General features: G+C 31.9%; 1 protein-coding gene and 1 long non-coding RNA gene across 2 annotated transcripts; one reads left to right on the forward strand and one right to left on the reverse strand.

The window, feature by feature from the left end:
* The first annotated feature begins 2,523 nt into the window (after window positions 1-2,523).
* LOC136803155 (uncharacterized) lies at window positions 2,524-3,325 on the forward strand. The gene is made up of 4 exons (XR_010846096.1): window positions 2,524-2,540; window positions 2,776-2,829; window positions 2,998-3,060; window positions 3,304-3,325. It is a non-coding gene; the product is annotated as an uncharacterized lncRNA (long non-coding RNA).
* A 7,611-nt stretch (window positions 3,326-10,936) lies between these two features.
* Window positions 10,937-14,401, reverse strand: LOC136803134 (uncharacterized). Its single transcript, XM_067059884.1, has 10 exons — window positions 14,309-14,401; window positions 13,931-14,027; window positions 13,190-13,519; window positions 12,852-12,969; window positions 12,652-12,743; window positions 12,411-12,507; window positions 11,943-12,166; window positions 11,477-11,585; window positions 11,134-11,308; window positions 10,937-11,002 (listed from the first exon to the last, which is right to left on the reverse strand). Exons 3-9 carry the CDS (start codon window positions 13,457-13,459, stop codon window positions 11,244-11,246), a joined length of 975 nt encoding a protein of 324 aa, XP_066915985.1. The 5' UTR covers window positions 13,460-13,519; window positions 13,931-14,027; window positions 14,309-14,401; the 3' UTR covers window positions 10,937-11,002; window positions 11,134-11,243.
* Between the last annotated feature and the right edge of the window lie 2,628 nt (window positions 14,402-17,029).

Raw genomic sequence — 17,029 nt, forward strand, 5'->3', positions numbered from 1 at the left:
AGAAAGATATATTTCTTTCAATAATTTTTTTTTGAAGTTTCTTTTTGATTAAGTATTTCAAGTAAAGTAAAGACTTGTTTTTATAAATATATAAATCAAACAATGTGTGTGCAAGAAGAAAGAACTGGTTTAAATTTTGAGTACAAAATGTAGATGATTCAATTAAATTGAGGAGTAAACTTATAGAATTAGAAATTATTTTTTAGGTTATTTATGATATATTTTATATTTGTCAGGAACAACTAACAAGAGAACCTTGAAAGAAAACCAACCCTCATCAGTTAAATGTATACATCATTGTTTTTAATGTGATGTTCTTCTTCTTAAATCTAACCATTAGCCGATATTCAATCCAATTTTTCCCTAAACTCCTTTACATCTCCATGTTACATTTTGTACATTAAGACGGGTATAATTAGTTATAAAAATCATTTTTAAAAACATTATTGAGAGACCTTAATAAAAATGAATCAGGCCCTTTTTTGAAGAGAAGGAGAACGAAAGGGTGAGTTTTTTACATAATTATTGAGAAGGGAGGTTTTAAGATGGGCTTTGAGGGTCCAATGACACCCATTATGTTTCAGTAAATACTTTTCAACCTTTTTCAGCTACAAGTACATACAGTAATTCAATAATTTACTTGTACAATTACTGACCGATTAACAATCTAACTAACTAACTGACATGACATGACATGACATGACATCTTACTAAAAATTACTAAAATCACGATGACTTTAACATTGGACAATTCGACGTTGGACAATTGATGGGAGACTTTACAAAACATTTTGACTTGGAAGTAAGTTTGAATTTCAAAGTAAGGAAATTTAAAACGGTCGAAAGTTAAACGAGTACCCTTATAAAAGATGAAGCTTTGAATGAAGCTCAAATTGTTCACAATTTGTTTGTAAAACTTTTGATAAAAAATAACCCTGTGTAGAGTGGTTGGCAAACAATCTCTTCAACTCCAACCCTGACCCTGACCCTAACTGATAATAATGAAACTCCTGTCTACAGATCCACAGATTGCAAAATATAGGCTTGCATCCTGAGGTATGATATCGTTTGCTGACCGTGTTATATCATGTGGCTAGTTGATTCATATAGAAATAATGTTTACAAAGGTTATTAATTTTACTTTTTAGATAGTTGTACAGTAAATTTGGAAGGTGTTGATCAAGGTGCATCATCTTTTAAAAAGCAGAAGTAAACCAGGTAAAATAATAAGGCTTGATCTTAGAATGCTAGCTATTTCTATACAGGAAAATAATTTGAACCTTTTTATTAATGTGAACATTCTTTTAAGATTTGAAGTTAAAATTTTTCTCAATTCACGATTTCCTGTTATTTTTTCTCAGGTAGAGATATAAAGATATAAATACTTTCTATTATTTTAGTTCTAACTGTCACCTCTTTTCCTTTCATCTAGTCTTGTCACACTGTAAAGAACCGCTGAACATTAATGCCTGCCAGAAATGTGGTTCTTGTGGCAAAAAGCAAAAACAAGGTGAGAAAAATTCTTTTGTGAATGTATTCTCTTAAGTTAGGACCATGTAATATATATAGCAAGATTTTCAGTCTCTAATTTGATCTTTCAATATAAGGCTGCCTTACCACAAAATGTGTGTATCCATAATCAATAAATTCCAAAGGGTAAATGGAGTCGAACCCTCGATATGATGGTAGTAATTTCAAAACTTGGTAAATGTTTTTATGGCATCTTTTCCAGTGTGTCAACATTGCAGAGAGCCCATGCCCAGTAACGCATGTAAGAAGTGCAGTCTCTGTGGAATGCAACAATCTAAATTGACAACCACAACAATGGATGACATCCCAAAAGGAAAAGTTGACCTGTGCCAACAAAAAAATATTATCAGAAAAGAGTAAGTTAAATTTTTTTGTTGTACCTTTTGCTGTTTAGGAAAAATAGCCTAGAAACTTTGCAAATGAATGGGTCCTTTTTTGTTCTTTTTCATTATTTACTCCTAGTATAGCCATAATACAGTAAACTTTTAAAGGTTTTATAGATAGATAGTAAATGAGTTTGATTCTTTGAAATTTTTTAAATAATTTCATAACTAAAAATTATTTTCAGCGTGTTCTCTTTTTATCTCTAGTTAAATACCCTAAACAAGAGGTGTAACAGCCATTGCGTTGTGCTGTATTTGAGTGGCGAGCAAAGGTCCATGTCGATGGATATGCGACTCCTGCTTTGCCACTCATTTTATGGAAAGCCTGGTGGTGGAGAATAATGTGTTTTTGTGATGTATCAAGGAGACATTAAAGATGGCATATAAAGGTATACTTTTCTCTATCTAACAGCATCTGTTTTCCCTTAAAAGATTTTGTTTGTTTCAGCCTTAAACTTGTTTCACCGATGTTTTTCAGATTATCGTAAATCTCAATCTGTGGTCACAACACCTTCTGACGAGGCTGAAAACATTATCGGACAATGTTGAAACACCATCTAGTGAGGGGAAGCACCATCTGACGTGGTGATTGAAACACCCTCCAAAACTGTTGTCCTGGTACTGAAAGTAAGTTCTTCCTTTTGTTGTGAAAAAAATTCGACATTTCACCTATCTTCGACATAAGTGTGTTGCTTTTTCAACCGAGCTTTAGTAATTTCTCGCATTTTTTTTCGATCCTTTTGCTAATAGGACAAACGTAATCGTGAACCGTGATGCTTGGGTATTAAGTAATAATCATTGATAGATTTGCCTTTGGAGAACACTGTTCTTCTTTGTAAACTTGCTTTTATTTATTAATCAGGAATGTCCGAAGATAACACAACTGAGATGACAACGGTGACTCTTTTGTTCGAAGGTACGAAATGAAATCCTGCACTGTTCAGATTCGTTGTTTTACCATTACTTTTAGTATTAAAATAAAGTTATCTTTTTTAAAAGCCTTCTAATACGTTAAAAATGATACCGTTACAAACTATTTGCTAGCTTATGAAAATTAAAGGCTATAAATCTGCTTGTTTATCAGACTCTGATGTACCCCAACGTTGTGTGCCAAATGAAACCGGCGAAACCACGCAAAATGTGATTGGTAAGTTAAAAGTGTTCTCTGGTTTTTGATAGCCGAAAAATCTTCACTATGTGTCAAGTCAATAAATTTTCTATAAAAAATACAAAATTTTAGCAAATTCAAATACTGCTCGTTTTTTTATAATGCTAATTAATTTCTACTAACTCGTTTTTCATTATGACGTTAAGCGTATATTAAAATTTAGAGCAACCCATTTTCTTGTTCAATTTTTCATCTACAAGTATTGATTTGATTTGATTTCAGTGTCAGCAGAAAGTACTATTGAGAAGCGGCAGTGCCCCACTCAAAACCGAGTTAAGTACCCAAGGTAAGGAATGTTAGAACGAATTGGTTGGAATCGGATAAACTTATCTATATTGTTCTGTTACGAAATTTGTGTTGTATTCGTCCATCCAAAATATCATAAAGCTTGATCTTGACGCCACACCATTCTATTTTCTCGTCTATAAAACTCCCAAAGGATTTGTTCGCAACAGCCCTTTAAATAATATTACTCTGACAATTGTAACAAATTTATGTTTGAATTTACTACAGATTCTAGCCTAATTAGACGGGAATACCAATTATAAGCGAGTATCTAATTTGCAATATTACAACTTGCAACTGCTAGACGGATTGATGTGTTTTTACCTGTTTTAACAAAGAAACTTGTTTTTAGTTCAAGCCGTGTCGAAGCTTCAAATATTGTTGAAGGTGTCATAGGTGAGAACATTCTTCTTGTCGTATTATATCAGGGAACGAAAAAAAACAGTACAATAAATAGATGATTTCTGCTATGATGCGTTTTTTTTTGAAAAACTCATAGTTCAATGATTTTATGGCACCAGGTAGAAATTTAGGGTGTTAGCAGTAACTGTGAAATAATTTCTTTTCAAAAGATTTTTGTAGTTGAAAGTTTTTTTTATTATCAGATTACAAAAATACGGGTAGCCCACAAAAAAGTGTTGATGGCCTCGTGCAGCTAAAAATGGTCTTTTAATTCATATTTTTATTCTATTGAGATAGAGGAAAGCCTAAGTTAAAATTTGAGCTATAATTTTTGAAATTGGTTCAGTATTTCATGAAGTTAAAAGCTTTCAAAGTAAAAATTTACTTTTCAAAAAAAACTTCTCTTAAAGCATTAAAGTATGCCTAATTGATAACCCTTTTTAAAGTATTTTTTACTTTAAAAGTTTATAACTTCGTAAATCTGAACCAAATTGGAAAGTTACAGCTCAAAATTTAAGTTGGACTTTCCTCTATCTAATAGAATAGAATTTCTAATGAAAATAAAAATTAATTAGAAAACCATTGGGTGGCTCCACGTTGCCACCAACACTTAAACAAACTTTTTTTGGGTCACCCGGTACACAAAAATGAAAAATTGTGTTGAAACTTTTTTGTGTTATGTTCCTAAAGTGAATTAAAAGGAAACAACCAAATCATCTATACAAATTGAACTTTTAGAAAAAATACGTTATCGATTTCAGGGGATGGCTTTTATCTAATTTACTTTTGCAATTTCGATTTTAGAACTCTCCAAAGGTGCTATTAAAAAGGGGATGATCGTCCCAGTATACGCGGACCCCTCTCACCAAGACTCGTTTTGGTTATTCTTGTTAAACTGACGTATACCTCGGAAAATTGAAGGTATTTTCTTGGAGAAGATTAAAACCGTGAATATAAACTTGGCAGGAAACAATCGTTGACGTGGAACTGCATAATTCGGAAAAAACGAAGTAAGGCAGAATTTTACGTGGTTAAATTATTATACGACAATGACCTCTATCACCTACCCTCAGCTGCAGTACAATTTTTAACGGCTTTACAGAATAGGAAGTTTTGTAAATAGATTTAATCCTGCAAAAGTACTAAAAATTTATAAAATGAGGGGTCTCTATAGACTGGCTTCCTTTGTATCGTCTCTTTATATTATGGGCCTATACTAAGTGTTTTTGAGGGCAATAACGTAAAATATTGAGCGACGTCAAATCGTATTCCTGAGCTTACGAGGACAATAGGTTTTAACATCGCTCATATTTCACATTATTTAGGTAGGTGATTCATTAATTAAGCTATGATAGTTTCACTAAAGTCAAGAAAAATTCTTTCTTCGTGTTTGTTGTACTCGTTAAATTAGTCTATATTTCTTTTTTCAAATAATACTATTATTTCATGTTAAGCGATTGTTTTTTGCCAAGTTTGTATTTACAGTTTATACACGCTTTATCAAGGTCATAAATAGGATATTATATTGTATTCTTTACATTGCATATATGCTGACGCAAGCAGAATTTAAATCAGAATAATCGATTCAAATTTCGAAAAGGTGATTTTGATCCTGACAGCGATAGTAATTGAGTTTGATTATGATTGGTCATTAGATTATTTAGACTGCTATTTTTCATATTAATTTTATATACTATTTTTAAATAATGAAGAGAATCTTCTTTCTTGGTAGTGCTCGATATTTTAAATAGAGCAGTATACTTTTTTCGTATTTAAATATATATTTTTTTTCTAAAAAAGCGTATATTGCTCGTTCGCGCACCTAGAAGGAAAGCTGGAGCAACGAGTTTTTTTTTTTTCAATAATTTAAATTTGGCGCGAATATAGTTTGGCGGATGCTAAAAATTTAAACCTCTAGGTGGCGTAGAAATGGCAATTTAAAAAACAATTAAACTTGGCAGACGACGGAAAATTTGGTGGTGGGGAACTTGATTTAGAGGATTTTGGACAAAACCCTAAGGTATACGATGATAGTATTTAAAATTAGTAGTTTTGATTAAACCTGACATTTGTAAAACATTATATTTTATAACCATAGGACATTTCAATTATTCTTCATGATATGACATAAACATAAACATAGCATTAAAAGTAATATTTCGTTCTATTCTTGACCTCAAATTTATATTCATTACACACTTATTCTGTATCGGATAATGGTGTCATAGGGTATTCGTTATGTCACTTAGGGTAGGAATTCTAGACATTTACCTTGTCATTCGATTATGATTTGAAATATTTTCTTTGGGACACACATCTATCTATTTATAAAGTAAAGATAAGGCAAATAGTTCCCTCCCCCCTACAAAGACTACAATACAATATACAAAAATTTAAAATAATGAAGAAAAAAATAGTATTTTTAGGAAAAAAGTATTACAGCAATTGGTAAATAGAGGTCTAGAGGTGTGGAAAAAATCTTAAAATTGAGCCCTTCTAATATTACACTTTTTTTTTGTAAGAACAACGAGGCTCAAAGTGGACAAAATAAGAACTGGCTGAGATGACTAAATTTTTGTTGGACAATAGGGTAGATGAAAAAGATGACACAACAGGACTAGAAACCACAAAAAGTTTTATTAAATTAAATTAAACTAGCCGGTCCCGGCGTCGCACGCGGTTAAGCTGTAGCTGAACGCACTAAAAGTCCTTTGATGTTGAAGTGGCTTAAAAAAACGATCAAATGAACAAAAAGATATCTTCAAAGTTTGACTCTAACCCTCCCTAGGAGATCTCGCTTGCTCGCATTAAATACGCCGTCCAGTTACGACATTTGAGAGAAATGTCATGTAAAAAGAGGAGTGAAATGTAAAAATGACAATTCTTTAGGAAAAAGCGGGGAAGTCACAAAGAATAGTGCAACTTTGTTTTATCCCGTTTTTATCAGATTTGAAAAGATAAATAAGTCAATTCTAAATTACTTTTTTAAACCCTTGTCATAACTTTTCGAATTTAAACATGCAATAAAATGACGTACGTACACAGTTTTTAAAGGCAATAGCGCTATACTTATAGTAGGGTCGGATTTGGTGGTACTTCCATGGTATACTCTGAAATACATGCTGATGTCAGCCCGAAAGCTGTTGGCTTAACCGACAGTTATACGTGGTTTAAGAGTATAGCTAAAACTTTATTATGTTTTCACAGTAAACGAAAGTGAATGAAGACAAAATGTAAACAAAAGATTGCAAAGAATTTTCGAATAAATTCACAATAGAATGTCTTCATTTAAAAATAGAAAACATCGATTTCATTCAAAAGAAAAAGAAATTCTTTTTTCTTTCAGTTTTTATGTAAGTCTTTTTGTGTTGTTGTTGAACATTATAGTAAAATTATATTCACTTTTTTGAATATATTTTTTGGAATAAAGTCACTTTTGGTTTTTGTTATGATCCAGCACTCCTAAATACTCCTCCGTATGGATGTTTGTGCCAATGCTAGATCAGCATTTAATAAATATACCATGCGTCGTTCCCTTTTAACAGTATCAACCACTTGAATGTTTTTATATGAAGAAAGAGATGGACTTATTTCTTCTCTTGCTTTTTATCGCCCTTTGAATGCTGTTATTGTTCGAACGGACAAACTTTTTAATTTTATGTTTTGATTTTACATTTGAAATGTTCTTTTCTATAATAAAAAAAAAACTTGTTTGTTTTGAAAAGAATTCGAATGTCATTTATTAATAAATACGATCGTTAAATACATTCGAAAACATTTCAAACAAAGCAAAGAGAAAAACAGGATCAGGCAAAGCTGGGCAGAAATTAAAATTACTAAATGTAGATGGGCCTTAAATTTCAAAACAAAGGCTGAATAAAGTCTAAACCAGGCTCTATCCGATCTGTCAATCAAAACAAATAGAGAACAAAACATTGCTTGTGAAATCGAAAGTGACACACAGACAGAAAACAGAAAACAAAATGACATACGCGTTGTACTAATAATATATAGATTAATATTTGTGGGAAATTTCCTAGTGTATCAATTAAATCGTTTTTTATGTTATAGTTTAAGATTTTTGGAGACTTTTAACCAATCGACCTGCCAAACCATATAATATACTCTCTGAGAATGCAATTTATTTCTAACATCCAGACCTTTCATTCGAACTTTGGTTGAGTTGAGTTGAGTGAAATTATCTAATGTCAGCGCCCCTGATCATGTTAAAAATAAATCAGCTACCTTTGTCTTAAAATCATACCCCGTAAGCAGTTGGGCCGTCGCTAACTTTTTTTAGCTAATAGGGTGTTCGATGATGGTTGAAAAATGAACAACATTCAATTGAAACGCAATGGTCCATCAAAACAATGTAATCAAAGAGGGTCAGCAGTTAATGCCAAATATTTGTTCAAAAAGTGGATGAAGTCGAGTAGTGTTTTTTATAATTTAATTTGTTACATGTTTCTTTTTTATAATTAGGTGCCTACCCCTTGTCACCAAACCTGAGCCTGTGTGTTGCTTATAAGCGTTATACTTATGAAAGAAAAATGTATTCATGATGCAATCAGTACAAAGTGCTCGTGATTTGCAATTTTTCATCAAATTTTAGAAAGAAGAGAGCTTGGAGGATTTTGACTAGTACCTAACAACCTTGAATTAATTTCACACACAGCACAAGTAGACATGATGTATGATTACAATGAATATACTATGCATAGTTTTAAACGCTTTCTGAATATATAGTAATAACATAAACAGTGTGGGGATGTTTATATACTCTGAATAGTTTACTACGAGGTTTACTAGTCTTAAGAGGTAACAAAAAAAAGTAATGTCTTAACCTAAAGTTGTCTTATCTACTGTATAAATGATTTGACAGTATGTGTTGTTGGTCTATGGTCGTTGGCGACTTTCCTATTAGGATAATTTCAGAATAAGTCAAGCATAAACAAAATAAGATTTAATGACTAGACTAAATAATGTTAAAGTTTTTACTGTCCTCAAGGGATTTTATTTTGTCTCAATTTGCCCTAAGTTCCAAAAGATTCTAATAATTAGTTATTTTGTGGTAAACTCTCTTTAGTGCAATCCCAAAGATATAAAAAACTTGATTGTTAGACATAATGACAAATTCAATTTATATGAGCAAGAAACTGAAAGAAAATGTCAGTTTTTATTAAAAATGAAATATATTCTTTCTCAGAGTGAAGGGGGGAAATATACTTAAAAACATTCTTATTTTTGCGAGCATAAACTTTGCTCCGTTTTGTGGAAATTAAAGGGATTCCTGCATAAAAATGAAACTTAATCCATTAAAACTATAATGAAAAACATTTGAAAAAGTTATCAACGGCGAATCTATCCTAAGATATTGACATCCAAAGTTCCAAATTCAAGACATCTGCACTCTGTGGAACCCATATTGAAATGATAATTTCAAAGTTTGATTTCAAACTTTCTGGTATCCTTAAAATCAATATATAATGGCTTTTTAAGGTATACAAATCCTCTAGATGTCATGCGCCTAGTGGTCAATCATACTAAAATTATTTAGTTAAACTACAGGTATCCTTCTAGCCTGCTCTCAATTATTTTGTTTGATGACTAACTGTAATGAACAGAAGTTTTCCCAATTCAAATTTTTTCATTTTATATGGCTTCCACAGCGTGGCAGATGTCTGAAATTTGGAACTTTGGATCTATCTATCTATTTAATTTTAAGTAGCATAAAACTCCTTCCTATTATTGAGCCCATATTCGCCACATATTAAATTTAAAATTTAAAATAAATATTATTGTTATAGTGTACAAGTTTAATTAAAATTAAGGGAAAAATATAAATACTACAGCAAGAGTTAAACAAAGGGACTAAGGCTATAGTACTTAAATAAGAAAAAGTGATATGAAAAATGAATTAATGTGCTAAGTAAATTTTTTATTGATATACAAAATAAAATAAAACTTCTTCCTATTATTGAGTAAACCTCAGAAATATACAAGAGATTAGTAGATGCTAAGCAGGAATGAATGAATTAATGGCACAAAGATTGTTCTAGGGAAGGTGCTAAGACTTGACACAAAGATTGTTCTCGGATAAGGTGCTAAGACTTGAAAGTGGAAGTATAATATTTATGTAAATGTTAATATCTGGGATAGAATCACTGATTAACGATTTTCCAGATGCTTTTCATGATAGCTATGCCCTGACAAAGTTTCATTTTTTGTGCCGGAATCCCTTTAATGCGCACAAAAAATATTTGGAGGAGTTTTTACTCAAATATTCATTAGTCTTGTTTTTCCAATGTTTCAATTTTTCTAGAACTTTTCCGTCCCATCCTCCATAGTAAGTCAGGGGCATTGACAGGTGAATAGTACCAAATCTCCACAATTCAATTTTCATGAAAGTAAAGTCTAAGAAAATATCAGTTCGGCTATCAACAGTATATATATGTTTTTCTACTTTCTACGAGTAGCAACATTTCAAAATTAATCCATTTCTGTATTTGAAGATATAATCCTGTAATCCATCCTACTTCATATTTCCAGACTACCACGTGTTGTGACTTCCCGCCTCCTATTAGCTTTTGTGATGATTGTGACTAGCATATTGTATATCATTTCTCCGTCACATTAATTTTGTCAATATTGTTTCCATTTACAAATATAAGTAGGAAATCAAACAAGATTGTGCATAATTTTCTTTTGGACTGGGACACTGCGCATGGAGTTTTAATTGTACAACCTCGTTCTCCTTCTCCTATGTATCACTGTTCACGCCACAATCTATACACCTATAAAGTTTATAAAGAAAAAAAAACTTTGCTGAAAGCTTTATATAATATTTTCATTCAAGTTTTCTCATTGACAGATTAACTGTTTTGGTTCTTCGACTTGACTTTGTTAATAATTTAAAAAAATATACATGAGGTTGATGTAAATATTAACACTTTGTCAAAGCACAAACAAAACAGACTTAAACATTAAAGAAGGGCTGTCATATGATGATCAACAAGTTATGACTTACTAACTTATACTAGTCTAGTCTAGTATAAGGTAAGGCTAAAAAGACGTGCATACAATTTCTCTTTTTATCTGGCCAATACGGTATCTTTTTGGATCTTTCCTTGCATGAAATTAATAGCATTTCTCATTTCGCTAAATAAAACTTGCTTTTCTTCAATGTAACGTTGCCTTTTAAGATATTTTTCCACAATTATCCTGCGTTTAACAGCTGAAAAAAAAGAAAAAAGGGACTCCTTTAAATAATCTGAACTTCAACAAAGCCAACTTTTCCATAATGAGATCTAGAGAAAACAACACGTCATAGGCTGTCTTGAAAAAGAATAAATATCTCCTAATTACCTTCAGAATAGGAGCTATCGTCTAACCAAGGTAAAATTCCTTTGCCGAGATGATTATGCATTTCCTTATTATTTGTTTCTCCGGTCAACATTTAATAATCAACAAACATATCAATTTCTGCTTTCTTTAGAGCGGTCAGTTTTGATCGGACTGTTTTCCTTTTTTTTACTTGTATCTGAAATAGAATCAATACCAACGAATAAAAATCTAGAATGTAATACAAAAATGTTCTAACATTCATAGGATGCATGTGTAAATAAGATTTTGCAAAAATAATAACAATCTTTAAATTGCATGTAATTTGTTTACTAATGAAAAAAAATAAACAACAGAGGCAAAATACCTTTTTCTCCAACTTGAGCATTCAACAAGGTCTTTTCAATTTTGGACTTTTCAATTGCCTTTTTGATTAAAGGCAATAAAATCCCTTGGGAAAGGCTTGTGTGTGCATTCTAAACAAGAATTGTTTTAAGAAACTAAGAAGATCTTTTCATTTAGCTGACTTAGAAGAGCGCTAGGGATGTTACATATTGGAAATGTCTATTTTTGGACTTTTTGAAATTCAGTAAAAATAAGTTTGTTAGGAAAAGCTGGCGAATGTTTAATTCACAATAATTTAAATTTTTCATAGGAATCTCTTTTTAAAAATGTTTAGCCCGAATTGATGTTAACTTCTTCAGAAAAAGAGCTCAAATCTTAGTTTTCTTCAAATCAAGCTAATTAGCAATTTGACCCCCTATTTGACTAACAGCCCTAATTCAACCCTCCCTTAAGCATCAATTAATAAAACGAAAATAAAGAAGTCGTACCAGTAAATCTTCGACTTTAATCTCTTTGGTAAGTCGATCAAGTTCTTGTAATTGATCCTGCTTATCAAACTCTAACAACCGATAGACTTTACCATAATCCATTGTCTTGGGGAATGATAATCTGCTGACAACTATGTGATAGTCAGGTGGAAGGTGAAGCTTTTCCACCAGAAGAAGAAGCTTTTCAGCGTCGGAAGGTTGGCGAACCACTCTACTTCTCAAACCTAGAAAAAGTTACAAAAGAAAAAAAGGTATCAGAAGTAAAGCAGAGTGAAGCCAAGTGCAGTGAAAGCCTGTAAAAGCCAGTAGAAACTGCAAAAGATGTACTAACGGGCATGGTGTTTTGGACTAACTGCTTGGACAGTACATTTGTAGCAATTTTTATAATTTATACTGATATATAATACATATTGAGCAAAGGTCTTCAATTGAGGACAACGCGCCAAATCCTAACATCAACACTGTTACCTAATGCTTCTTTTTGAATTTCATCCTTCCATTGCATTATGATTTTAGTTGGATGTTTGTCTGACAAGTCACCAATCATTTTTAAATTTTCTTCATTCTAAAACCAAAGAAATTATAGATTAGGAAAAGACTGAGTCCTTCTGGCAATTGACGTACAAATAAATACGCTCAATCATCTCTCACATGAAGTATCATGTCATGCAAAAACCTTTCAACGTAGCAAATTACCGTATCTTGTTACCTTGTAATATCTCTTGACCAAATCTGGTACAAGTTTTTTTATTTTGGATTTGTTCCAGTGAAGAACTGCTTCTGTTAGTGTTTCTTCTCTTCCTGAAAAATTAAATCAGAAATAAATAAAGGAAAAGAACAACTGTATTAGTGACATAAGGGAGAAACGTACTTGAATTAAATATATTTGACTTAATGAACAATATTTACTTTCAGGTAATTGATACTTTGTACTATTTCCAAACCGAGAAAGATAACTGAACATTTGCTCTGTTTCCTCTCCTGTTGAACGTCCGGTACCTTCCAACCATTCACCACTCCAAACAACCTAAGAATTAAGGCATAAATATAAAAAAACAGTATTTCAAATTTTGCAACATAATACTTGTCTTATCGTTTCGCTCAGTTTCGCTCCAATCTACAGCCACCTAGACTGGGGATGGTTACAGAAAAGTACTTCACTGTAGTACTTTAAGTTGATTCAAGGTCCAATGAGGGGCGCGTGAGAAGTCAAAGTACATCCACAAATAAATTGATGAATTAATTACCTGGTATTCTATAGAATGGCCCTTAGCGTGCATTATTGATAACGCTGGCTTGATTGACTCCTTAATTGAAGCATCATCACGAACCATGAACGGCCAAAGCTTGCACATAACATCTGCAAAACAAAATCTAGTGCCATTTGGAATCATAGATTCCTTGATCAAAAAATAGGGATAGCCACATACTTCGCCTCTGAACATATTAATGGCTTTTTTTGCCATTACATGACGACAAGTTGCCACCTCTAACCCTGTCTCATCGAGCTTTGCCATCTTTCTTGTTACATTTTGTGCTGCCGTCCATGTCCCACCACAAATCGCGTCATTATTATCCTAAAAAGCAATACAACACAAATTTGCATTACGTTTTTTTAAGGAAACACGTTTTGCTGAGCAGACTTGATCTTTTAAGCATTCATCTTTTTTCCTGAAACGTTTCTTAGATGTTTCTTAATCTAAAAGCATTTTGTTCATTTCTATGAAATTAATTTTGGAACCCAGTGACTTTCAGTTAATCTATTTTTAGGTTCCAAAGCTTGTTACTCAGGCGAAGTTTATTAATTGCTTTAATAGTTTAAAAAGCAAAAAAATATATGAAAATGGAGAGATTTTGAATTTTAGCCTGACTACGTTTCCTCAATGTTTCTTAATTTTTTGGTATTTTGAGCTTCTTATTATTTATGATAATGGTAATGATTAGATAAAAAATTAATAAATAGACCAACATTCTTAAAATTATAATACCTTTTTTGATTAATTTTTGTACAAACGATCAATAAATTTAGAAACTTATTCATTAGGAATAATGAATCTTCCGTCATAGAATGATTGTCGCTGCCTTCTAGAAAAATATAAATGAAATTGAGTTGCATCTTTTTCAGGGGGTCAAGCAGTTAGTCCTTAATAATGTCTATCGTGGATGCCCATTTTTCAAATGGAAAATGCAGTTAATACTAAGTGTTCTGAGTGAAAGGGTGTGGAAGAACTTTTCGAAATTCTTAAGAACATTTAGTATTTATAGTTTTCAAGAGCATGTGTTTAACCTCCATCCTTATTAACCTAAGATTATTGCTAAGAATTTTCCATCGAAATGATAAGCTAAAACCTTCTTTATTCACTTACATTCCCCTTTTGTAACGATAAAGCTTTACGTTTCCATCCACATGTGAACTATGGGGGCGAAGATGACATACTGGACATTCCATCTAATCTTTGGATTGAATAAGGTCTTTTTGATCCAACCACAAACACCATTCTCGGAACGCCATCGCAAAATTAGTCGGATTGATGGTAGCTTTCTAAAAAACGATTGCAAAATGTTAGCTAAATCTGCTTCTGTATAGTTTGGAACTAGTAGTTTGGAATTAAAACAATTTACAACGATATTCCAAATAACTAACAATTGCGCCTTGGTATTATAGTCAGATAATCAATAAAAACAAGAAAAACCTTTGATAGGGCTAACAATTATTCGAGCAGCCCCATTTACATTTATAAGATTAAAAAATTATGATATATTGGGCAATAGAATAATAAAAACAATGGGACCAAAAGTGTTTTGTGAGTAAAACCAATAAAAACGTACCCTACAAAATCATCAGAAATTGAGTTAAGGGACTTTAGAAATGCTCGTTCAGAGGAACCAGGCGTGGATTTGCGAAATTTGTCCCACAATTAAAAGACTTCCTCTTTGAAGAGGTAGTTTAAACTTTTCGGATTTCCAGGCCAGAAACCTGAGGAAAGCAGTACACTTGTTGTGAAAGGAAATAAATTTGGTAACAATTACAATTTTAAGAGGAGATTCCTATAATTGTTGACTTTGAAATTTCTAAATCAAATTGCTTACCTTTCAATGTAACGGCAATGCAATACTCATCTGTAGCGATCTTGGTGACCTCCTTACTGCCACAAACTGAACAAACACATTTAAGTGGTGGATAGCGAACTAAACTTAATGAAAAAAATAGCAATTCACAGATGTTCCCTCCCTTTTTGTGATTTCGAGAAGGCTCTATGCACTATGATTAAAGTGTGTATATGAAGCTGTTAGATGTATTGCATGATACATTTTCTAATTATAACTGACTATTTGAAAAATACCTGTTGGTATAATTCTTTTTCTCATCAAAAACACTCCAGAACATCTAGGTACCTGCCAGACAACAATCTATCATGAAATGGATTTGCCAAGTGGAAGACATCGTCACATACATGACAAAATGATTTGTGACAAACCATGCAATAAAGATCACCAAGTCGATCACAACACACATTACAATGTTCATCCAAAACTTCCCTAGCCTGCATTGTCCTCCAAATATTCTTCCTCAGCAAATCCCAATCTTCTTGGCAGGATCTTGATCTTTCGAACCATGACTTCTTCTTCTTTTTTGTTTTGACAAAGTTAAGAAGCGTTTCTAACCAACTATTCACTGAAATAAATTAAAATAGTTGATCGTTATTACTCTGTTACATTATAACACCAAAAATGTTTTTTTTGCCAGTTTTTCCCCTTTTTATGAGGGTGGATTTGATCTTACATAGTCTTATAACAGTGAAAATTTTAAACAATGTTTTTTCCTTAATTGTCTTCAAGAAGGGATGATATGATACCTACTTTTTGTATCACTTTGTGGATTTATGTCATTTAATTCTTCATTATCGATGGTGTCCAGATTTTCTGCAATTTGCCAGTTTGAATTTTTTGCATCAATATCCAAAACTTGCTCATCTGCAGTGATTACTGATGAAAATAACAAGAAAGTGTTGAAATTTCAATACATACAAGACACACAACTCTATTTAGATTTAGGTACCTCAATATTACCCAGTGCATAAAATAATGTAACTGCACATTTACCAGTATTTGATATTCTTTTTTTCATTCCATTGTTATGTTTTGGTCTCTTCAGCTTGTAGATCCTTTGACCTAGATTATCCAAAAAAAAGGAGAAAGAATGCATGCATTTAAAATTGAACAAGACAACAAACCTTAGCTAAAGATTAAAACTTTCAAAAGTTTTTGTGCAATAAAATTCAGGTTGAAAAGTTTGAAACAGGGAGAAATCTCTTTGGTCTGTATTGATGACAAAATTTAGAGTTTCAGTTGTCCCGCACAAACAAAATATACTAACCAGTTTCAGCAGATCTCTTGAGTTCAACAAAAATCTCTGATTTTTTCTTGGGTTTTGCTTTAGCTTTAAGTGATTTGTTAACAGCCACAATTTGTTTCATCAAACCAAGACCTAAACAAAGTGATGTGTAGACAAAGAATTTTTGTAATTTTTAAGTTTTTAGCAACCTTCAAAATTTTCCATGGGATGAATATTATCCTCTTTACAAAGAAATAACAATTTTTCAAATCCATTCATGTTAAAAGAATAGTTTTAGTGATTAAAATGATGCTATCCAGTGATCTGCAGTGTTAAGGAAAATAGAGAAATAGAAAAAATAGAGAAAAAATTATGATAATGCATGTTGTGTCAATTATTTTTTACTTTCTGTAAGTTTGATATAAACTACATAATATGATCATATTGATAAAAAAGTATCAAGGGTGGTAGATTCTACCCCTGCTTGCCATTAAGAGGGTTTAACTTGTCTTGTCTGAACACTGCTTTAAAGTAATTAAACAAAATCAAACCTTCAAAATTTCATATCTTGTATAGCCAAGGTGATAAGTCAATAGTAGTAAGTTTAGTTGCAAAAGAAATGGTGAAAACATGCTTTCTTTGCAAAATACTTTTTATATATTTCCAAGGCAACTAAAATACTTTGTTTTTCAAAAGTAACTGAAGCCTATTCCCAAGGGCAAAAAAAACATTCTTGGTTTTATCTAAAACA

The sequence above is a fragment of the Clytia hemisphaerica genome, unplaced genomic scaffold (genome assembly GCF_902728285.1).
Source record: "Clytia hemisphaerica strain Z4C2 unplaced genomic scaffold, Clytia hemisphaerica genome assembly, whole genome shotgun sequence".
In the NCBI taxonomy this organism is placed as follows: Eukaryota; Metazoa; Cnidaria; class Hydrozoa; order Leptothecata; family Clytiidae; genus Clytia; species Clytia hemisphaerica.